A 25,052-nucleotide genomic window follows, 5' to 3' on the forward strand; every position below is an offset into this window, starting at 1 on the left:
GTAATATTGCTGGGGGGACATGAAAGGTTGTCGTGTTTTCCCGACTTTAGAAATTAGAAGTCTCGTCGCGAAGCCGGCGGAGAGAGACCGCGCGATAGAGGGAGAGAGAGAGAGAGAGAGAGAGAGAGAGAGAGGGAGAAATAGAAAGGACAGGCTCGAAATCTTGTTTACTTTCCAAGTGACGTTCTTCGATCGAGTCGCGGCGCACTTTTAACGCGCGACATTTCCATTGGCCGGGTCCGCGGAACGAAGAAACTCGATAATACCAGGGGTCTTTTCACTCTCTCCCGTTGCTACCCTCTCTACGTGACCTCCAACCACCACGGGACAGGTGCAAACGCTCCCTCTCGAAAGCTAGAGCTCGTGAAAAATAGCGGGCCGGCCATAAATATTCGGCCGGAGCTACACACGTGCCTCACGGCGCGGAAAATGAACATTTATGACCCGGGGTAACTGTTAATGTCGGCCGATGCGTCTTTACGAGGCAACTGGCTCGAGAACCTGGCCAGTAAGCTCCTCTTGCTTGTCCGAGATCGAAACCTCGATGCGGGAGCGCTGCTAGGACCCGTTGCTGCCCGTGTCCCTTCGCGCGGATTACTTTCTACGCAGGTGAAACTCGCCCTGTGAAGGGTTCCGCTAATTACGGAGGAACATCGGTAATTCTTTCTGTACACCGCTGTCCACGAGTCACCGGACGCTTGATCACTTCCGAAACGAAATTGAGCCAGGAAAAATTTGTCTGCGATGTCTCTGGCATGCTAATGTTGTCGTGAACTAAGTTCTTATGGCTTGAATAAAAATAAAATTAAAATATTCCGACACTTTCGAGACTTGTACAGGGTGTCTTAGAATGCGTGGTGCAAACAGGCATGGGGGTGATTCTATTTGCAAAAGTAGGTATAAAGGAGTACAGCGATTCCTCTGTATATGTTGTCAAGGCCTGGGTAATAAACATCGCGCGGAATTATCCCCACTACCGTGGGGTATACCCTGCGAGGAGCCACGAAGCTCGAGAGTGTAAACATAACACAGCTCGGGCATGTCACCTGGACGATACACGACGCTGGCAAGACCCGTGTTGTTGTATATCGAGAATTCACTGTAATATTCTCTCGGTTAACGCTTCGGTTCCGAGAAAATCGAGTTTGAAAAATTGCGGCTACGCGTGTCGCAGAATTCCTGAGAAGTAGAATTGGTTGATCATGATCAGACATGTCATACAATTCCTATTCAACAGCACGCATAACCGTCGAACTTTCAAATTCAAGATTCTCTACCAAAAAAATGTTATTCGTTTCTCTTTACTTATTTCTGCAAATAACATCATCTCACCCTGAGACACCCTGTATCCGGCGACACAGTCCCTCTAATTGAAGAGATTTAATTCAATCTTTCCCTCAAGCACTACTTAAATATCATGGAATAATGTATACATATAATTTTTTAAAGCACAATTTTATATGTGGAAGAAATTGTTGAACTTCTCTTATGTTTCAACCCCTCAAAGATATGTAACCCCTTAACCTCTTGCCATACAATGTCGAGTCAGGCTTTGTGATTAATATTTAGACGTTAAAATAATCGTATATGTACAATAAATGTAAATTTTCATTTTCTTCTAGAGAATTGTTAAACGTTAGGTTACGTTCTATTCATTATAGCCGTAAAGAAAATCATACAGGGGTCATTAGAAGATATAGATGCGTTAGGCTGAGAAAAAATCGTTCAAAATGGTAAGTAATGAACAGCGATAATTTTCAAACCTTGTTAGAGGTGAACACAAATCAGAGATTGCTGCGAAAATATTACTTAAACAAGGACAATTGAATTCCAATGCAGAAGTAGGAATAACCATGTAAATAAACGGAACAATGAAACGATAGAGCTTGCACCCAACGTACACTATGATTTGCAGGTACATTGCATAGTCAGGACGGAAGAGTTAATTTTGTGACAAATTCGTGGACAAACGTCCGGCAACTTATGAACGGAAGTGTGATCCGGTGTCGTTGAGTTACTTACCAGGTTCTATGGGACGAAGAGCGGATTAGAAAACCGAAACGAACGAGAATGCCGGCCGGAACGGATAGAAGCGAGTGATCTCGAGCGGATTTAGACGATTCTGACAGGGGTGGCAGATAGAGATCGAGCACGGAAATAGACATCGTTCGAGATTAACGAACTCGCCGAGGTCCCTCGCATCGATTCCGCTCCATGGGCGCGATTTACTACGGTCCCAACGGTGTGTAAACTTTCATGGCAATGATAATGGTGATGAGCATGATGATATTACACAAAATCATAGAGAATATCTCGAGCGAAACATAGCATAGTCTCCATAATATAAAAAACAAGGTACTGCTCTACAGAGTGATAGTGATAAGAACTTGGTCAGAATCGGTCCAAACGTGATCGTACGATACAACACAGATACACGTGGCGTTGGAAAAGTTTCTTGGCAGCACGGTTATCGGCGCCGCGAATCATCGTCCCAGAAGTCCGCAGTGAAAAGTCCAAGTCGGCCGTGTCCCGAGCAAATCCGAGAAACTTCTGGTTAATTCAATTTCGTACTGTTTAAAACGCGAACCCCGGCCGATGAGCTTCGATCGAATCGCGGTCGCCGCTTTGCATGCAGAATTCTACCTGGAAATGGATTTCGGAGACGGTCGTGATCTCCCGATAGAATCGGTCGGACGCATAAACACGGAATTTGATTGCGGCCCGGATGAGATCATCCGGCCGTTAAAGCCAGTCGTCGGTCGAAACAGTTTTAATCAGCTTCGAGTCGTTTGTAAGCGAACGTCGGTGAATAATCGCGCCGCCGAAGAAATTTCCCGCCGCAACCGTGCATCGAGAGCAACAAAGGTGAGTTCATTCGAACGGGATAAAAAGAGCTGGACTCCTACTGCTGGAACGCGTCGCCGGCGACGGCGACGATCCAGATCGTTGCAAAAATTACCATAGAGATGGAGAAACGTGTGACGATACTCAATCATAAAAGAAAGACATTACGTGTACTTTCGAATATGTTAATGCTGAACGATGCATACACGGCTCTGTGCGAAGATTAAAACCAGTCACGAACGGTTACTTTACGTAGAAGCGGTCTCACGCTGTGACATCGAGCCGGACCGAGAGATTGCCGATCGCGATCCCGTAGTCCCAATCTAATCGAGGATTTCGGCTTAATTTTGCGGCGGACGGTGCGGAATTTCGGCGACGAACAGATATCCGCCAGCTCTACTCCACGGAATAGAGGAAACCGTGTTCCGTGCACGATGAGACGTGGATCAGAAGCGGAGACCGGGCTTTCCTCATAATAAAAACCTCCGTAGCGCACGCTGAAAGGAATTGTTTAAGAAGTTTCCGGTTCGAGAATGAAATTGAGCATTACTTTAGGCAGGATCGTAAAATTTGGTAGTTCACGCGAGAAGAATATTTATGTATCGTGCTATTACTGTCATAATACAATTATGCTATTCAGATATGAAAGAATTGACTCCCCAGTGGACTTAAGAAATATACTGAAAATATTGCAACAATTTAATTAACACATTTGGGACTCACTTTCATTAAATTGGTAAATGGGAATCGATTTTGCTTTGCAGACAATCACACTCGCGTGCAGTAATTCCATAATTTATAATTATAAATGATAAATACTTGAATAATCCAAAAGAGCTTCATTTCATGTCGTACTAATTTCCGTATGTTAATCTGAAACCATGTACAATTTCTTGACAACATTCATGAACTGTGAATGCACACAGACTAGCACTTCCGTTGCGATCTTTGTCGCCGTGAAAGCTGAAAATCAATCTGGCTATACTTAAAACGAAAGACGTCTCCGCTTCTTATTTTCCATCTCGTATAGAGCACCAAGTATCGTTTCTATGAATACTCGACCGAGCGCTCCGATGTCACAGATACAGTACGATCTACGAAACATACTTGGTCGACTTCGATACACACTAAAAGAAAGCACGTTCGCACAAACGTAGAGTACGAAACACTGGCAAAATGGTATATATACCGTTACATGTACATATAGAGATCATATATATAGATACACATATATATGTATGATACACGTGTCAAGAATCATATATGGTATCCGTATAGTAAATCTGATCGAAGCGTGCAAATTAGGCGTGCAAGAGAGAAACAGCGTGCAGGATCGTAGAGTGTGTAAAGGCTGAGAATATGGAAGGAGAGATCTAGGCGAAGAAAGAGAGTCAGAGAAAGAGAGAGAGAGAGAGAGAGAGAGAGAGAGAGAGAGAGAGAGAGAGAGCAAGAGAAAGAAGGAGACAGCAAGAGAAAGAAGGAGAGAGGCAGGCAGAGAAAGGGAGAGCGACAGATTAGAGAAATAGGAAGAAAGAAAGAGAGACAGACGGACAGAACAAGTGTTAGAGTGTGAGAGAGACAGGCAGAGAGAGAGAGAAAGAGAGAGAGAGAGAGAGAAAGATAGACAGACATATAGGAAGAGACAGAGTAAAACCGGAGGACGATCAAAACCGGAAGTAAAGAAAGAATTGAAAATTCATAGCACGTCCAGCAGGGGACAGACAGCGCGACTGGTGCCAACGGATCGTTTCGTCGTCGCGATCCTGGCTGACGATCTAAATTGAAATCTAATAATCCACGACGAAGCAACGTTAAGCACGTCCCGCCTCCGTGGATAGTTGCCGAAGAGGAAGAAGAAGACGACCCGAAAGAAATCGAAACGTCAAGGCACAATAGTCCGCGGGGATCACGATCTCGCCGATGAATCGCGCGCGGCTGTCTGTCAGCGACTGGACGCGCTGTCAGGCGTGCATCTCGGACTAGCATGTAGCAGAAACAGGTCGTTTCGAATGACTCCGGACACCATATCGGGTTCGAAATCATCCTAGACGATCTCCAGTGTACTCGGTGCTTAAGAAATTCGACCCGCGAACGACGACAGAGGCGAAGAAAGATTGGGGAATCGGGGATCGGGGCCGCGTAATTGACACGTCACGCTGCTCGATCGATCCGGATAGACGTTTTCACGCGATCGACGAAGACTTCCGGCCCGCCAGCCGGGAAACGGAAACTTCTTCTTAACCGAGAACCGACGGAAAATTGATCATCGCGACGGGGTGCGCGACCAGGCTGATTGATCGACCGCGGGCCGCGTCGACTCAAACGACTGCTGTGTTCCTTGCCGACCGATCAATCAGCTACTTTCCACCGGCTGCGTATAATCCGTCCGACTGGAAAATCGCCGGTCCATCTTTATTACGTCCCGGGAATCAGAAACCGCGGGAATAAGCGGGCCCCGGATCGATCTGCACGCGTGAAAACCGACCGTTGCCGTTTATGCGAGTTGGGATTGGAGCATCGATTGGGCTGGAGGTTCAACTCCTTCGAATAAAGATTAACATACGCACAATGACGACAGCGTTTAATTCCCAATCGATTTTCTTCAAGGGTAAATCAAACGATATTTCAGATATAGGAGTACGTGCAAGAAACGATGCGATTCGCGATCCGCCGACGTATCGTGGCATGCTGATGCGCCAAGATCGCTGGGATTGAGTACAACAGAAAGAGGATGGTCTACTTCGTGTGGAGGGTAGAACAAGTTTCCACGTGTATACTAAACATGCAGCTCGAAACGAAGGAAAGTTCTCGACGCGAGGAATCATTCGTCCACGAAAAGAAGGCGCAGAGAAACTTACGCGTGTACCTTATTACTTGCTATCCCGAATTGCTTCGCGACGAAATCACATGCACCTATCGAGTGCGACTGGAACGGTGCGATGCGTTGACGATGTAATCCCTACCGGAGTCCCGGAGGTCCCCCTCTGTCAAATTTTGCGCCTTCTTCTCGCGGACGAAGAGTACCATTTTTTGAGAATAGATCGGAAACGTGGAAACGTTATCTGACATTTAGGGTGTTGTAGGATTGCGAGCAGGTTGGAGGGGACTGAGATTGCCTCTATCGTCGTGCAGCGTGAACGAAGAAGTACACCAACGGTGTGCGTTTACCGTTGACGAGAAGGAGTGCAGAATGAGCGACGGTGGCAGCGCCATTGGCCACGCGACAGGTGTACGTGCCATTGTGCTCGGGTGCGATCGTGCTAATGCTCAGGGCGCTGGTAAAAGCGTCATTTTGCCGGACGGTAATCGGGGACTGTTCGCCGTGCCCGTCGGCCTTGGGGCCCCGCTTGGGCCCCTTAATCGCGTCCCCAGTGCTGGCCGGCGCTTGAACGCGGCCATAGCTGGACGACGGGGCATCCAGCGACGTCCTGTACGTCTCTATCGGGACGTTATCTTTGAGCCACGTGAACGTCAGTGGCAGATCGCCAGTCACGACCACGCACTGTACGCTAGTACGGTCCTCTACGCTTAAATCGCGAGCAAAACTGAAAGGCGTGATTTTAGGTGGCACTGAAAGAACAATACAAAGACAAAAGGTGGCATTCCCAGTCAAAAGCGGTTCAGATTCGCTAGAGAATCGCGTTTAGTAAGAGGAAGGGTGTGTGGTGGGTTACAAGGGTGTTCGGCTAGGTAGTTTCGGGCAGATTCGAGTTCGTCGTCGGAAGATTCTTGGAGGAACAATGAAAATCGGAAGAGATAGAGACAGACAGTCAGAGAGACAGAAAGAGAGACAGAGGGAAGAGAAAGTCAGAGAGAGACAGAGAGTGAGACAGAGCACGCTCGTCGAACGGACGTTCGTAATCGTTCACCGGTGCCGTCGGATAAATTATTTTCGAGATTAATCATTCCCACCAGCGGATTTCCCGCGGAAAACTTCGTGGTATCGAGTACGATCAACGTTTGAATCGAATTAATTGAGGACTACTTCGTTAATCTCCGAAATTATGAGGATCCAACGGCACTGGCCTAGAGAAAGAGAGAGAGAGAGAGAGAGAGAAGCGAGTTTTAAAACACTCCACGGGCCGAAAAACGGGAATATCCGGCGAAAATTTACAATGGTTTCGATACGTCGGATCGACGGAGCCGCACTTGATGAAAGGTTCGCCGCGTCAAAGGACTGTCATATTGTGCCGCTTGTAATTACAGCCGCGTTAATTAAATTTCTGTGGCCGGGCCCCGGCCTGCGGCAAGTTCAAGCCTCCGTGGAGCCAACGCTTTGAAGTGACCCGAAAGAGTATTTTCTTGCGGCGCTGGGAAAGTCCTCTCGTCAAAACGTTGACCGGCCGCGCGGAGTATTCTAATGCGCGGCATACAAAGAGTATCGTTTCATTGCGGTTTTCTATGTAAACGGACAGAGATTCACAGACAGGACACGCGTTGCGGACTTCACTGGAACGGCCGTGTTTGTTCTCCACTGGAAAAGTTAGTCTGCCGGCAATCTTCCCGGGACTATTGCAAACGCTGTCTCGAAAGCTGTGCTTGTTTAGGGAAATTCAACGGCATTTAAGCTGAACCGTGAACTTCGCCGAGATCCACAAATTAATGTTACCCTTCGAGTAGGTCAGCAGCGAAGCTATTACTGCCTCTTCCTTACACATCTTTAATTGGTTACGAATTTGTAATTTTGTCGGCACTTTTGTAATTGGTCCGTGTTATTTTGTATCCACGCGTATTAACCGAGCACAAAAGTTTGAGTAGGTTCTTCACAATAATGTGGTAGTGTCTAAACTTCACCTTGACAACCCAGAAATTTTTAACTTTTTCTTAGATAATCCTGTAGATTCACTGGTTCAAAAGTTATGCGTGTTTAAGGTGAAGTTTAACCCGTTATATTTTAACATTTGAACTAATCATCTCGAAAGGCGTCCACTACTTCAACATGATTGCGCATTGTTCCCACAAAATGACGACGGTCTCCTATTAAAACCTTTTCAAAGCTGTTGCACTCGTTTCCGGAAAAATTTGGAAAACCGCGTGTAGCTTTCTTTTTCAATTCCACTATTTCCTCTTGGAATGTTTTTGTACACGGTTTGCAACGTTGAATGGAAAACATATGAATTGCGTTTTGTTTTTGCTGAATATCAAATTCCTCGCGCTTTACGGATTACATGTAAAAGGGCATTCCCAACTGCGTAACATTTAAAGATCATAGACCTTGTCGCTCTAATATGAAAATTTACGAGAAATAAGAATTATCGATATGCGATGATAAATAATTGGATATTTCCTGATGGGAAGAAATTCGCGATTCCGAAAGCCGGAAAATCTCTTTCGGAATTATGCTCGGCAAGCGGCTACGGCCAATCAAAGAGCGCACAGACATGCGAACCGTTTAAACGTAATTCGCGAACGTGTTCCCTCCGGTAATCATATTCGTTCCACTTAATTCACGTTTCCCCGCTCTTCAGTGTTCCACACGCGAAACAGAGGGCGATTGTAACGGGCTCGTAACGCGTCACTTTCGTCCGCTGATCCGCCGAGTGATAAACCACTGTTACGAGCGGCGCGGCGATTGATATTAAAACTGCGGCCGGTGTCTGGCATAAAATTTTTTGTCGAATCGGTTTTCACTTTTCCCATGGCCGGGCTCGCTCGAGTGCCGCGAGAAATTCGCGAAAAAAACTTCCCCCTCGCTCGCGCTCGGACCGCATTAATGAACTCGCAGCGGCCAAACCATTCCCCATTTTTTTCGTTAAGCATTTCGCTTCCGCCGAAACGACAAGCTTTCGCAATTAATTCCCTCCAGCGATGAGCAAGCACATCGCGTCGATAAATTTCCACGAATATTTTCCCACGAATGGATAAACGATCGATCCAGATAACATCGATTACCTTCCACGAGTATCTTCCCGGCAATAGAAAAACGATAGACTCGTGAAGCCGTTGATTATCCTTCTTTCTCTCGGGTAGAACATGATCGATCGACGCCGCGCCGCGCCGTGGCTATATTGTACGGAAATTTTGCTGCTACAGAGAAACCGATCGATCCGCTCGACATTGCTTTTCTAGGAAAATTTTGCGGAAAAAGAACGGTCCGACATTGTTAATCCTCGTTCATCGCTTCAGACAATTTTATCCAAAAAATTAATCTTCCTTTCTAACGCGTTCTCACTGTGTGATCTCCAACGCGTGTACAGCACTTTTTGTAGTATTTTGCGAATTTGGAAAGAAAATAACTACAGTGAATTCTCGATATAATGTCAACAACACGGATTTATTTTGCGAGCGTCGTGTATCGTCCAGGAGACAGACCCGAGCCGTGTTTTGTTTACATTCCTCGGCGTCCAACACCTCTCGAGGCCCCTCATGGGGAATACCACGCGGTAGTGGGGATAATTCCGCAACGTTTATCATTAGACTGCGGGTCTTCATGCAAAATAAAAATTGTCTACCTGAACCGCAACAAACTGGAGTGAAATAGAATTTTATTTCCTTTCTTAGTATGTTTAATAGGTTGAAAATAATGTAACAGCATTTTAAAATTTTTCTAATGTTTCTAATGTTTTCAAATACGCCTACCAATTTTGGTCTTAAATGCATAAAATCCGCAGTCTATCATCCAGGCCTTGGCAACATATATAGAGAGATCACTGTAGATACCACTTTTTAATGTCGTCTTTTCTCAAAAAATTGCAATTGTCCGCATACTTCTGAGCATCACTGTACGTGTCACATTTGTAAGGCTGATTTAAAAAATTGTCTTTACGATTCACCAGGGTCGACAATGAATTTCAGAATGAAGGAAGCAATCGATGAACGGTACGACCATAAACTTTTCCGAATCAAAGGGAAAACCGATCGACTGACACACGGCGTCGTGAAATTTCCACGACTATTTTCGAGTGAAGAGGAGTACGATTGGTTGGCACCGCATTGATAAAACCGTCGCGAAGCGAGCATAATTCGGGCCGCGGCGTGCAGCGGAAACGCTCGACGTTCGTTTTCTGCCCTTCGATTACCCGGATCGTCGATAAAATCGGGGATGCTAGGCGCGTTCTATCGCGGTGAGAACACAGGCGTCGAGTGAAGTGCACACAGCGCGGAAAGAAACGGCGACTGTGTCACGTAATAGAATATCGATGCTTCGACAACAGCGTGTTTATGTACAAGTGCGTGCACAAGGCCTCGAGTACGGGGGTCGCTCGTCTTTAGAACGTGTCGAACCACTCGGTCGACGAGTGCCGGTACTTTAACTTGGAGATGACTCGTCTTGTGAGTGCCATCGTTCAAACTGTCTCTGCTGTGCTCCGATGCGTACCGAAGTAGACAAACCCGCTGAGAGGAAGTAAAATATTCAATAAAAATGTTTGATCTTATAGATTCGATAATCGTTCATTAACCCATGTGAAGTTACCGTGCCATGTACCGCGCATTACTTACAACAAATTTACTGAGTCCATAACTATAAAAATAGTTCATGAATTTATATATTTTTCATGGTTTTCAAACGACCTTAATTATATATATTACGAAAATCTTATAACATTTTGATGTAAATTGGTATCAGATCTAGATGGATATTCTAGTGTAACAGGTCCAAAAAGTCGATTTCTTTTTGCATGTGTCGAAAGTACTGCATTTTTTCATCGTATTTTAATTTGTTTAATGTGCTGCACCAAAGGCTAGCAATAGGGCGAATTTCAATTTGATGATCTCAATTGCCGTGATATCTCAAAAGCTTGTCTTCGGCACACGCACTGGCATCGTCGGTACCACAATCAAGCCAAAATATAGTTTATTCTAATTTTTCGAGTCTCTTAAATCGAAAAAAGGCGGAAATTTCAATTTCATCAATTTTACTTTACTGTACTTAATAAATTTTCGATTGAAATCGCCATTCGGTTTTCATTACGATTAGTGCACGTGCTTTTGGTTAGGTCCACAATTGGCGTCGCATGAATTCAAATTGAAAATAGCTTCATTATGTTCGTCGGAATGTTCATACGCGTGATTACGCAGCATGATGTTTAATATATTTGTGTGACGCGCGGCTGCAAAATCGATTGTAGCATTGTTAATACTTCGAATTTCGTATTGAAACTGTAGGATCTTATACGACTACTTATTCCATTATCTTAATTTATTGTTGGATTTATGTGACGTTTTAAATCTTTTTTGCTGCTTTCAATTATACTCATTTCCTTCGTCAATAATTAAACTTTTTCATGGTATAACAACAAACAAAGAACACAAACATTTAAAAAAGAATATTACTACTTTTCGAACCTATTTTCTTTAAACATTGATTAATCGTATCACATGTCAACCGCAATTTAATCTATAATCAACAAATTTGAACGTCTGGGCACAGTTCACCTAGCAAAAATCTCATCAGAAATTCGCACGAACCTCCTGCCATAAAAATCCACTAGAATCTAAGTCTCGAAATCAATCGGTTGTATCAACAAGCAAGTATCCTATAATAATTTACCTGCTTAAAATATTGACTCGAGCACGGAGAGTACACATCGGTGCGCGACAGTTGAACTCCGACGAGCACCCGCTCGACAGATAAACATCCAATAAATATCTAGGAAGCGTTCGATATCGGCTCCTTCCCGTGTCATACTCTTTCACTCTGTTCAGACAGCGAGTCAAAGTTCGAAATATGCGCGATTAAACGTAGCAGACCCGCGTGCCTCGTCCTGTGTACACGTGCGTTCGCCCCGTACCTTACGGATGGGGCCGTGACCTCGCCGCGACATGAATTTTTCTGTACAAGAGTACACACGTATGGAATACAATATACAGAGCAGTTTAGGCGAGCGCGTGCAAGGACGGATGCTTGAGCGATGCAGTGAAATGCTGTGCTCTGGTGCGTGGGTTCGTTCGCGAGTGTTGTCAAACGCACGGATATCCGGTGACGTACATAGACAGAAAGACAGAAATAGATGTAGAAAAAGGAATAGACAGAACCGGAGTCAGAGAGAAACAGTTGGAGAGAGAAAGAGAGAGAGACAGAAAAGAAAAAGAGGGAGGAAGAAACAGAACGAGTGTGATAGAGAGAGAGAGAGAGGGGGGGGGGGAAGAGATACAGAGTAAGAGAAATACAGAAGACGCATACACTCACACGTACACACTGGTAGCTTACATGTATCTATGTACAGTCGTAGCACCGTAACCTATCGCGCGCAATAAGGCTCGCCTCGATAAGAAACCCCGTACCGTTACGTATCGTTTCGAAACTTTCCGACTATACCCTCCGAGCGCAACACGAGAGCGTGACTGCAGCGCGAATGCTTGCATTTGAGAAAATAGAAAGAGAGAAAGAAAGAGATACAGAGAGAGAGAGAGAGAGAGAGAGATAGAGAAGGGAGAGTGAGAGTTAGTCTGTGTGTGCACTGCGCGCACCAGTCCCTTTGATTGTATCCTGCTTTGCTCCATGGCAGGCAAAGCGAATCCAGCGGTGTAGGAATAAGACGGATACCAGCCTCGTTCACGGTAATTAACGCTCGAACGCGGTCACGTCGCCGCGCGGGTAAATAGAAACGACGAGATTGAATAATTGTCCCCTTCCCCCAACCCCCACCGCCGATCCAGTTCATTCGAGGATTAATTAGCTTCGCGGGGACTTCCGATCGTTTCCGATCGTCGACTGTCGCCATTCTCTCGAGCTGAATTCCCAGCCACCCACCCTTATTGTTTCGCTCGTCGATTTTCTGTTGCGAGAACGGTCTCGTCGACGAACTAAGGAAAATTGGTTGCCGCGAATATGACCGGAACGCGAGGCTTCTTCTTCCGTCTGGCGCTGAAACAGCTGCCGCGAAACGATACCACACGAATCTACATGGAAAACCGAGCTGAAAACATAGAATAAAGATTTCTCGTAGCTTGCCCCCTTTACAAGACAATTCAGCTCGAACTCTTCGCCAACGCGCTTCGTAAAAGTGCCGGTATATCTGACCTTAACCGACCTTGCAGCGTATACGGTACGGCTATGTTGCGGCAGAGAAGAGAATTTTCAACTTCAGAGAAACCAGTAATAACAATCTTCGTTTCTTCTCGGACAGATCCTCTAGGAGATTACTCATAGCTCTGAGTTTATATCTTAATTTATATTTCTCAAGAAAAAAATTGTGATGTACTCCTAAAATTAACCACTTTAAACACAAAAACATTTGTCGAATGAAGTCATAGTTTTTGAGAAAAAAATTACCAATATCATTCTTTTTCCCTTATCGACGTGTTGAGTAGAGTTCCGAATTCGATTGTCTCGGTAAAGAAGGTCCGTATGAGAAAATTGTATTCTATGTCTTTCATGTAGATTTTTCGTATATATTCACACCTTATTAAATTTTAAAGATATTTCAGGCACCATAGAATTTTACCGGTAGTTGGTTCCATCCTATGCAACTTATTCCTCGATTTGACTATTCCTACGCCACTGGATAATCCGCTGATGGATCCTTTGTCACCGCTTATGGTAACTTGTCGAATTTTCCGAAGTTCTGCCGCGCTTTCTCTACGCGAGCATCGGGGAATTGGATTCCTTGCGTTGCGCGTTGCTTCGTCGATTAAACTGGCGTTCGCGCTCTACCGAACCAGTGCGCGAAGTTTCAACATTCTTTCGCAATCTGCCTAATCGTGCTTCTATGTTCCTAGAGTTGCTGAAACAATTGCGACGTTTAACACGCTCATTTGTGACTCTGTGTGATTCGAGTTGCTTCCACGGTCGATTGAAACTATTGCTATGTTACGGCGTGAATTATGCACACCAATTAACCCTTGTACGGTCTTCAGAGATAGTTGAACAAAAGATCTTAGGATAATGCTTCATCTTTTTTTTTTCGATCGGCACGTTAAATTAATATGGTCACTTGTAACTTTACCTTTTAACACCACAACATTTTTGTTATAATATGTGCTTGAATAAAAAAGTTAATAGTTGCAAAAGAAACAATTAGGGACGAGAGAAATTTAACAACGGACAAATATTTTCATCCGCTATTCTTAGCTCTATTTGAAAATATTTTAAGAATGAATTCATTGGTGATAGTTGAGAAGAAATATGAGCACATTACACCACGGATAAATCCCGATTTATACTACCGTGATAGACACGTAACGTATCCGACGAATATTCTTCGTAGACACGCACCGCACAAAACACTCATTTTAGTAAAAACGGTATTTAGCACAAAGAGTAGAAATTTCAAGCTTTAAAATGATTGTTTTTTTAAAATCAAATTTAGATAAATTTTAGCAAAGTTATAGCAGTTTAAATATTGAGCGAATATTGAAATAGCTTTGACCATATTTTCGGGGCAAATGCCCCACTGTGCGCCGATGAAATAACAAACTATGCAGACTTTATATTAATATAGTACAAAATATAAATTATAAAATGACATATTTAATAATAAGTCTCGTTAAATTCATAATTAACGATTTCAAAAACAAATTTAATGTTATAGCTTTTATATGTTTCAACAATAAATATGGCGTGTTATAACAATAGCAGTTATCTTTACTCGAAAATTTCTTGCATTCAAGCAAAATCATTAATAGCAAAATTGTCATGCTTTTTTTAAATTCTAAATTGGCTCGTAGAATCACCTCTTAAAATATATGGATATATACGTAGTCGAACAACGTGCGTTTACAATGTATTTTTTATGCAAACGACTAAACTTTCTCAAAGAATTTTAGTCCAGATGAATGAGAAACATAAAAGCATAAATTAAGATTTGAAATTATAGAATAGATAGAATATGTAAAAGAAAAATAATTCGACTATATATTTAAGCAGAAGCAAAGGGTGAATTAAACATTTTTACAAATTATCGTTTAAAAAAATTGCAAATACATATTTAATTAAATCGTATTCCGCAACATTTAACACTTGTTAAAACTAACTTTAATGTAAGCATGAAGTTGAATTTAAAATGAAATGTTCACCTTTGTCCTTAAACTATCTGTCTCTATTCAGTCCGACTAAAATATCAAAGCAAAGTATCATCGCGCATTTCAAAAACACCTTGTACACGGCGTCCGAGTACGGCGGGACAAACCTGAACGTGTTAAAGCGTCGAAACCGCAAGAGGAACAGAATTTCTATATCTTACACGAATCTGAATTCCCATTATTCACACAAAACGGTCAGTCGCTAACGTAAAAACGTTCTTCATCGGATTTTCGATAGTGAAGTGCATGTTATCCTTGAACCGATTCTGGTGAACATAATTTAGATGATATTGCATCATCGACCGCTTAGAAAATTACGAGAATCCAGTCGAAGAAGCTCGACGGAACAGAAATTCATATCCGGTGCAGCTTCCTTCGAGTAATCCCCGATTACCGTTGATGTGAGCACGATTGAAATACGATAAAAGTCGGATTTCATGCGATACACTCTTAAAAAGATAATACACGTCGTATTATCGTTAAATTCTCAAAGATAGATCCAAAATTGTCTATATGATTATCCTATGAATAATAAAAAATAATATTTAATTTCAAAAGCTAAACTTTACTGTGAATTTGTCTATTATTCAAGACAATATGTGAAACAGGGTTACTGCAGCGACAGTGAAACGGTAGCGCAAAATAAACAGTTTACCTTAGATAAAAGTTATTAGGTTGACAATTTCATTCTGAATATCTAAAAATTAACGCGTCATTCCATAAAAAAAAAAAAAAATGGGGTTTGGGTACATTCTAAATTATTGATACCGTAGCGTTATTTAACACCACAAAATTTCAAGTCGATGTCTGCAATAGCTCCGGAGGAAACAGCTTGTAACATTTGATCTGCTCCACTTTGTATACCATTCGCCGCACTGCGAAAATTCTGGATGTTTCATTGAGAACCTGATGATAACACGCCCGTGCTATCTTTTTGTACGAGAGTGTAAACGTTTGTTCCTCGCGGTCACTGAATATTCGCGTTCTCGCGCGGCAGGGTTTCAAACGGTTCTGGAAATAACTGTTTGAAACTGTCATGTAAAGCTCCTGATTAAAAACAGTTATGAAGAGCGTTTTGTGAAGAACCGACATTTCCAACTATTATTTGTTTCGGTTACGTTATGGGGTCACTCGTTGTTTCAGCACTGATGTCCTACTGATCAGTTCGGATAACCGAGGTTCTACTTTGTCGCGAATTAAACGAGTGAATATGCACCAAATTGTGCCGTGTTTCGTACCATTTCAGTCAGAAAAATGTCATGAACATGTTCACAGTTTCGTTAAAAAATGTTTTATCATTAAATTAGTACATATTGTATAACGGCAAAAGTAATTTCTTTTTCTTCTTTAAACATCATCTTGGCAACCCAGAAATTTTTAACTTTATATTATACAATTCTGTACATCTTGTCGGGAAAATGTCGAAAATCGAAGTTTTAAGACGAGGAATTCACTGGTTCTAAAGTTACGCGTGTTTAAAGTTGAGCGATTTTAACACGTTAAGCGCGGAGCGTCTTGACTTACCGTTCATGCTCCAAGGAAATGTAAGTTTGTGTCTAAACATAAGTGACCTCTCCGAGTTGACCGACGCGTGATGAGAACCGAAAGGTGACCCGTAACCGAAGCAGATAGTAACAGGGAACTTTGGTTCTTCGTAATGAATAGATTTGTAATAAAAGGTGTTTATAACCGTTTTCAGGGCCGGAATGCCTATTATAACAGTTTTGAAGCCCTGTCGCTGGGGACCAGTGACGATGCGAAAACACGAAACTGTGCCGCCTCGCGTTCGCTGGTCTTGCTGCTGCGGTAAACAACGCAATGTACACGGAGCTTGCTCCGTAAACCTAACGCTGAAACATTCTGCGTGAAGGTAAATTTAGCGGCACGCGTCAAACACGACGGGACAGTGTGCACACACGAATCGTTATTAAATGGGTATACGATTACTTGGGGGGGGGGGGGGGGGAGAATGGGAGTCACGGATAGGACCAGGGGGATCCTGACATCACGTTCGTCAGCGTCGTCGTCGAGCGTTCTTCGATCTCTCGATCGGCGCTGCTCCGAGACTATTCTCTTATCTCTCCGGTGGTTCGAATCATTCTTGCAGACTGTGTCTGGAAAGTTTTATGGCTGCACTCGAGAAACATACTGTGTGGTTCATTCTGGGTTTGTCGGAGATGACGAGGACCGTTCGCGCGTCACCTTCAACCAATACTTTCGTGCTTTGAGCAGATGGAATTCGATTACGGGACGAGTCGCCTAACTCTACCAACTTGAATTATTTTTATTATGTTCTCTCTTTCTCGGACTCCTAAGACACATGGAAATAATAACACTGAATCATTCCAGAAAAACTGTTGATCTTCTGAAAAAATCTTATAATGTTCCGTCCACATTCCTTTAAAAAACGAAATTTCTACTCCCCTACTTTTAAATTTAGCTTTTCCTAAAGACCCTATTTTTACAGAATGAGAAACTGAAATTGCCTTCTTTTAAAAAAATTTTTTATTTAAATGGTATTAAAACAGTGCGAAAAAGTCACAGATCGATTTTTGGAGAGCATAGAAACCAATGAGAAAACAATTTTTGGAATAAGGTATAAAGAAAATCAATAGATTACAATTTACAGTGGAAGAGTTGTGTGACTCGTCCCGTGCACACTTTGTGTCACGAAAAACGACAAATATCTTTCCTGAAATTGTACATAAATGGAACTATCCGATATAAAATGATCGAATTTGATTTTTTAATGCGAATTCCAAGTCTGCAACGTTTTACTTCGATAGTAAAATCAACAAGCTTGAAAGACGACACTGACGTCAGCCGAATAATTATTTCGAATGAAGTGTCAGAGCAAGATACAGCAAAATAGAAAGTATTATTCCCTGGAATAAGCGTTGCACTCTAGCAGCTGATCCGAAACTCCAGTCACCCAGAGGATTAGGTTTGCGGACACTTTCGTTCAGACATCGGTGAGATAGTATGTTCCAGAGTAATATTGACAATCATCGTAAGACCCGTGCGAGTTGGGTCTTTGCCGGTTTCGAAACTTTCCGGGCACAATTTGCCGAGCATAGAGAAAAATAAGTATCCAAGGTTAGAGTCATACGTGAGCGACAGAGTCTCCGGTCGACTCGACAAATTTGATCGGCCTGGCCCGCAAAGCCTGCAAAATACCTGTATCGGAAAATATTTGTCTTCTGGTCACTCACCTAGGACCCGCACTTCGACCGACCGTTGGGAGGTGATGTTATGCTTGTCCCTGGCGGTGCACGTGTACGTGCCCTGATCAGCCTCTGATTGCACGTTATCGATAGACAGACTGCCGTTCGCCACTCTCTGTCTCATGTTGGTCGGCAATTTCACTCCGTCTGACAACAACAACAATAATCCTTTAGCATATGGGGAACGCACCGTGGTCGCGATCGATCTAAATTGCTGGGAAAATAAGGGCGGTTCGGTCTCCGAGCGGAACAGGATCTTCCTGTTGCTAATTTCGTAATGAACGAACGTTAATACGGAAGCTACGTTAATTCCTCGAGTCGGGGATGAAGCCAAGCCTCTACGCCATAAGCTCTATTGAACGGAAAACGCGGCGAAAGTTTCATTAGCTTTGATAGATCGTCAAACTTTAACAGAGGTTTTAGTTTATCGAGCTCCGAGTGCTTTACATAGAATCCTTCCGGTGCGAAATCTACTTTTCCAAGTGAAATCTATTTTACCGAGCGAAAGCTTATTAGACGAAAGTTGTGGATATCGTGCTACTTAAGGAATTTTGGATCCTATAGTAAATTTTGAATGCTTTCTCAAAGAGGTATATAGGTCACACGGTAGAGCGACATCTTGTTCTAATATCTCAAATTCTTATTATCTCAAATATCGTAAAATGTAACACATAATATCACAAATAAAATTAATTGTACAATATGTATATTTTTAAGTGAGGTACTTGTTTAACGAAAATGTCCATTCATTTTTCCAAGAAAAAATTTCTTAAGGTCACGGTTTTTCACATTGTTAACTAGACGTGTCTCCGTACTTTGTCAAGGGAGTACTATACCATTTTAGCTGAATTTTAGTTAAAATTATCTTATTGTCTGATGTACTGTCCGTTCCGCAGATTTTGACGATGTGACGTCAGCTGACTGTTTGTCGCCGGATCGGTGTAGACATAAAGCATAAACTGCCGTGCCGGTCCGTGCCGTATAGCGTAAATTGACCTTAACAGGTAAGAAATGAATACCGGAACGAACAGATGACCCGCGATGAATATGATGGATACGATAATTGTCGATTAAAGGGATCGTTCCATTAATGATTTGACGGGATCACTCAAACGTGACTGAAATAATGCCGTATGCATGATGAAACGAAAGCTTGTTTACTCACCTTTCTCCCAAATTATCGATTCAATAGGATATCCAGCGACTGGGCATTTGATGTGAAACTGTTTCCAAGCGACCGCCGAAACCGTGGACATGGGTCTGACGTATGGTGGGCCTGCGATTGACAAGCAAATAATACATACACACGTGTATTCCGAATAATTCCCTCCGCGACCCCGCACGAAGTTAACTCGTTTCCGTATTTTTATCTGTTGCCCAGGTGCAATCGATTCGGTAGCTACGAAGGAACGAGAACGAACACCGCCTTTTATCTTCTCTTCGTTCCAATTTGCTGCTCCCGGGGAAAATAAGAACCACCTGGCTGATGCTCTGAGAGTTTATACTGAAGTTTATGGCGCCGAACCACGCCGGATGAAAGCATTACTAATTTCATTCGAATCCATTTACACTAGAACGATGTTCCTTCAGCGAGGCAGTACGTGTTTACTTCGTTTAGTTCGCCGATGGATAAAAACACATTTAAAGTGAAAATAGATGTTGACGTAATAGATGTAGCTGGAATTAAGAGTTACGGCTCCACTAACTGGTAATCTGTGTGAGAGTTACGACAAAAAATGTGTACAATGGATAACGAATGAATATTGACAATACCGATGGAAGAAGAAAAAAATTGTTCTCGACAAATTTTACAATGAACTTTTACGTACGGATTATTCGAATTTCTGTTTTATTAGTTATTCATTATTCCCTTAAAAAGAGATACACCGGTATGCGCGTGTTTTAATTACAGAAACATCTGCATGTATCGTATGATAATAATTTTCTGTTTGCATCGAGTTTCCATATCCTGAACCATTCACCTAAATTTCTCGCGTATACTCAATTGTACTTTTATACGTTTTTTTTTTTAATCAATTTACCGTGAAAATGGAGAATTGGGTGTGTTTGCACACACAGGGTTGCGAAAATTTGATGAAAGCAACCTATCCGTAGGATCACGTTATTGTTTTTGAACAATGCACTTGTTTTCACGGAAATTCCTTTTGTTTCACTGTTGCAATAAATAGACACGCAAAATTGATCAATCACGTTTCCGCTACTGTTAATTACGTTTCTAATTTCAATGACTGTCTAGAGAGTGACAGAGATTTAAATTCATTTGAATGTTAAATTGCAACAACAACGTTAACATTTTACTATTTATTACGCTTAAAACCTCGTAACGAAACATTTTATCTTACATTTCCGACTTACTTTTTAATGTAGCATTACCCCCTTTTCGGTTATAATCACCGATCACTCTGTATAATAACAATTCCTCAAAAAATAGTAAATTAATAATAACAATGCGTAAGATGGCTGACTACTGCAACAATTACCCTAAGAATCTAGAGTAACTAGATTTCCATTTAATAATTCATTGATTCAGTCTGAAATTACATAACCATTTCAAGTGATTGTTAAATACGATTAAATATCCGATTTTTTGACCTCACGGAATGCCTACTCCCTTCAAAGTCCAGATAGCTGAGGAGACATCGTTCCCGGGATTCCTCGCAGACCGCGCAACAATTGCGGCAAGTTGGTCGACTCGTCGAAGGGGGGGGGGGGGGACGATTTTTAATTAATAGAAACCACCCCAGTCCGGCGAGCTACGGAATCAGGGCGGCGTTAATGACAAAGGGGGTCCCATCAAGCCGTTATTCCGGGCGATCGATCCCGTGGTAAACGTAATATTCCCCCGGGTTTCCAGTCAATTTCAATCGACACCGGTCGGCGATTCTTCTCCTTAACAGTCTCTCCCCGGGACTCACCGTAAATATTGAGCCTCGCCGAGTGGTGCGCCTCGCCCGCCCGGCTGCTGGCGATGCACTCGTACTCGCCCCCATCTTCAGACTTCACCGACGAGATGTTAACGTGCGATATTACGTCCCCGTACACCGTCACGTACTGGCCAATCAGCAGCCTGTCGTTTTGCGGAAGCGGAAATCCATCCAGCAACCAGGAAATTTGCGGCGTGGGATTACCCGCGGCGCTGCATTTCAGGGAAACCGATGGACCGATTTGCATTGTCTGTTCGATAAACCTGTAGACCAGCTGCGGCGCGATCTCTGTTAACAGAAATTATATCATCACGCTTACCTGGAAACATTCGAATACTACGCCTACCCCCGTCCAAGGAGAATTCCTTCGTTCTTCCCGAACACGTGACCGACCATGGTTAACCTCTGCGTTACTGTTGACCGTTTTTTTACCCAAAGGCGCTTCGAAAATTTGCTTTCTTTGTACTTTTGGTGACTGTTGACACTCAATTTACATTTTCGTTGTTTTTGTATTCACTATTAGTGCTCTGTAGGTCTAATGTTAAAAGGTTTGTAGTAAACTAATTTGATTTAATTCGTTTTGCTAGAGATTTTTGTTTCATTAGTTTACAGTGTCGACGCTGTTGCATTTTATTGAAATAGATAATTGCTAACGAAACACATTCTCTGTCGTTCACCACGCTATTCATCCTCGAGGCAACGTAGCTGACCTGTTACAGACTTGTTCCCCTGAGGCATACTATTTCCTCTTTCAATTTGTTTTGTGTCCACGATCATAAATTTCAATTATTCACCCTACTAAATAATGGTAATATTAAACGTCAGTTACAGTTTAGAAAGATCTATAAACATTAATACGTAAAATAAGACAATTATATACAATAATTTTAAAAGTTATTTTCTAAAACTTGAAAATAAATGTTATGGAGATTTTTGTAAGGTATTTTCATGTTATTGAAGACAATATCTTTTCGCATGAGATAGGAGAATATTGTGTGTACATACACTAATTATTGCTGACCGACAAAAAAGAAAAACTTCCCCTATTTTGAATCGTAGATCATACACATGATTTTGCATAAAAATGGATTACCTATTGGTAAGAAAAACGATTTAACATATTATCAAGTCGCATGTACTAACTTTTATACAAAATTATGGTACACATTCGCCAAAGAAACGTTTTGTTTCCCCTAACAGTAGGTGCTTTTGTTTTCACAACTATCTGTCTGACTTGTTATAGATACACTCCACAGAATTCAACGAAACAATAGTTACGTTATTTTGGAAGGCTAATTATGATACGGGACGTACATAATTAGCTTTGACTAAACTACAAGTATTGTTCAGAATACCCATTCTCCATTTCAACAAGTCTAAACAGTCGACCGGTAGGGCAATGGCATCTATTGAATTTCAGCATAGCGAAACTACATTGAATTGCAGTATTCTTGACCAAGTCCATCAAGCCACTATTTCCAATGGAATTTCCTCGCTTCATGATACTCCTCGGGTCCACTTTCGCCAACTATCAATAGTATTTATACTTTATGCAGGGACATGGTACAGTACTCGAATGCTGTCCGAAGTGTGACTCTTAGAGTGCGAATTACCAAACGTGGTGATAGAGACTCACTCGGCATTCATAACGCGTCGCACGATGTCCAAAATGCAGATCTAAATTGTCATTGGGACTTGACCCGTTCGTCACCGACACTCGTTGCATTTTCCTCGCTGAACCGTGTCCATAATTTCGTTGCTTTTCCTCGACAGAGTACATAGTTCAGCTTTGTTCACGATTCATAAAAGTTCTTACCGAACGGGGAGCATAATTGAAATTCCGTGAGCGACTACGCGTCGTAAAAGCTTCATGCGACCTATCAAAATCGTAAAATATACGGTCTCACTTAATCGTAAAACGTGGGGAGTTAGTTAAAAGTACCACTGGTTCGCTATGTAAATCCCTTTAGAAGAGGACGCAGGCAGGATAGAGATTAATGGCTTGGGAAAGGTGGAAATCTTTCAAACGTTTCGGTTTATTTGGAACTGTAGCGGATCATCGTATTAATACTTCTAAATCCTACGAATTTATCTTACCTTACAAGATACACCTTGACAAGAAAGTATTCGTACACCCTTTGAAACAGTATAACTATTTTTGAAAATGTGTTCGAACGATTTGAGTTTGGTTGAGGTGTTAGAAGGATTAATTTACTTGCTATTGGATATAAAAACTTTCAAAAATTGTACTATTTTATCTGCGTCCTTAAAAAAAAATGTAAAATCTATATTTTACAGATTTATGCCAGTTATAATAACAACCAACACACACACAGAGAGTTTTAAGAATATTTAAATTTACTATTTCGAACTGAATATAACTAATTTTCTGAAAAAAATCTTTAAAAGGGAAGCCTTTAAAAGTTAAGGCGTTCGGTGTGATTTTTAAAAAGTTTCTCCATTATAAAAGATGTGCAAAGACTTTTTGAACTGGTTGTACCTTCTACTCGAGAAACGTTTGCTTTAATCGTATCTTTGCCGACTTTCCCGGCAGACTTTTTCATAATTTGCGATACGATTATGAATAGAACGTTCCGCGATGATGGAGGAACAAAGATAAACCTGCTGTCGTCGAATCACGCGATATCCCTTTTCATTAAGTGGACTTTAACGACCAAAGGGACTTTGTACTAAATAATTGGCCTGGCGATTAATGGATCCTGGGGATTAAGTGCGCGGTGGCCTAACGAAGAAACATTGAAAATAACCACGGTGCTTTCGCGGGCATGCGTTCCAGTTCCAGGAGGGCTCTAAATGAACCCGCAGCTCCACGTAACGAGTCCTGCCGGTAATGAATTCATGAAGTTCATAAGCGCGGGCACGTCGACTACGAAATAACATTCTACAACTTTTCGCATGCATATCGTGATTTTCGCGCGGTTGGGTGCTTGAACACGCCCCAGAGAAATTGATCCACGGTTAATAAATTCTTCAACACGCTAGTCGGCCCAATAGCGACTCCAGCAAATATAACATCAAAAATGAATGTTCCTGCTGTCGAAAACTTTTCGGTGAACGTACTTCCCAGGCAGCCAATGACTAAGGTTCGTCAGTTTTTAAATTTCTATCTTGTATGAAATATATTTTATTTTGTCATATTTTTATAATTGTATAAAAATAGAAAAACGGAACAATTGCACGGATTTTCCGGAACAATTCCCGGAAAAGTATATTTTATTTCGTAATAGTTTTACAAGGTTGGATAAACTGGAACGCTTTAAAATAAGTATTAATATTTTCTAAAGGTACAAAGAATTTAAAAATACTATTGCGTTCTTGCTAATTTATTAAAATGATTAAAGAAGGAAATCAACGTCTACGTAGCTCCTGTATCTTGTATTTAATGTATACAATTTTTATTTTGGCGATTGAAAAAGTCTAAAGCTCTCGCATAAATTTAATATTATAGATGCGAACTATTGTAACGAGAAAGGATGTAGGAGGGGTACCAGACGAAAAATGGTTGCAGCAACGGTTGTTTAATAATACCACGACGAGGAACACAATGTCTCGTCTAAATAATAGTCCAGTCTGTCGTCAAATATATACAGTACTCGCGGACGTCTACCTCTCAGCGAGACGGCTGCAATTTAAATTAAAAATCTGCGGAAACGGAGACGGCCTGGGGCGGTCTGGTCTCGGAAAACTTAATTCCAAGTGTTAGGGGGACACAAATTTTTTAAGTGTGCCTGCTAAAGGCACTGTTTGCTCTCTAATTTCGAGGCAGCATTACTGCACGAGCCGGCCTTGCCTAATCGATACGAGGACAAGACGCGTCCGTCGGCCATTAAACAAATTTCATTCCGGCCGCTTAATTGCGTGTCTCCCAAATACGCCGATCCAGTTATGCTCACGAAACGAGTTTGCTGATCGGATAGGAAGCGATCCACATCAATTTTTTTTTGACGTATCCGCGTAGGTCCGATATGGACGACGTTAATGAACTCGCGCAGGATGAAACGAATCCGTCAAAAAATCGAAGCCACCATCACTTTCCGTTCGCTTCGAAATTTAA

General features: G+C 42.2%; 1 protein-coding gene across 5 annotated transcripts in view; it reads right to left on the bottom strand.

Moving 5' to 3' along the window:
* LOC143352748 (cell adhesion molecule Dscam2) overlaps positions 1 to 25,052 on the bottom strand; it is a 249,819-nt gene that overhangs the window by 60,907 nt on the left and 163,860 nt on the right. For 4 of the 5 annotated variants that reach the window (XM_076785504.1, XM_076785505.1, XM_076785503.1 and 1 more), the window contains exons 8-11: positions 20,969 to 21,265; positions 19,198 to 19,308; positions 18,021 to 18,179; positions 6,013 to 6,414 (exon numbers count right to left, since the gene is read on the bottom strand). In XM_076785504.1, coding sequence (XP_076641619.1) covers positions 6,013 to 6,414; positions 18,021 to 18,179; positions 19,198 to 19,308; positions 20,969 to 21,265 — 969 coding nt within the window. The remainder of the gene's footprint in view (positions 1 to 6,012; positions 6,415 to 18,020; positions 18,180 to 19,197; positions 19,309 to 20,968; positions 21,266 to 25,052) is intronic. The other variant, XM_076785506.1, reaches the window with a different exon arrangement.

This window comes from Halictus rubicundus, chromosome 3 (assembly GCF_050948215.1).
Source record: "Halictus rubicundus isolate RS-2024b chromosome 3, iyHalRubi1_principal, whole genome shotgun sequence".
Taxonomy (NCBI): domain Eukaryota; kingdom Metazoa; phylum Arthropoda; class Insecta; order Hymenoptera; family Halictidae; genus Halictus; species Halictus rubicundus.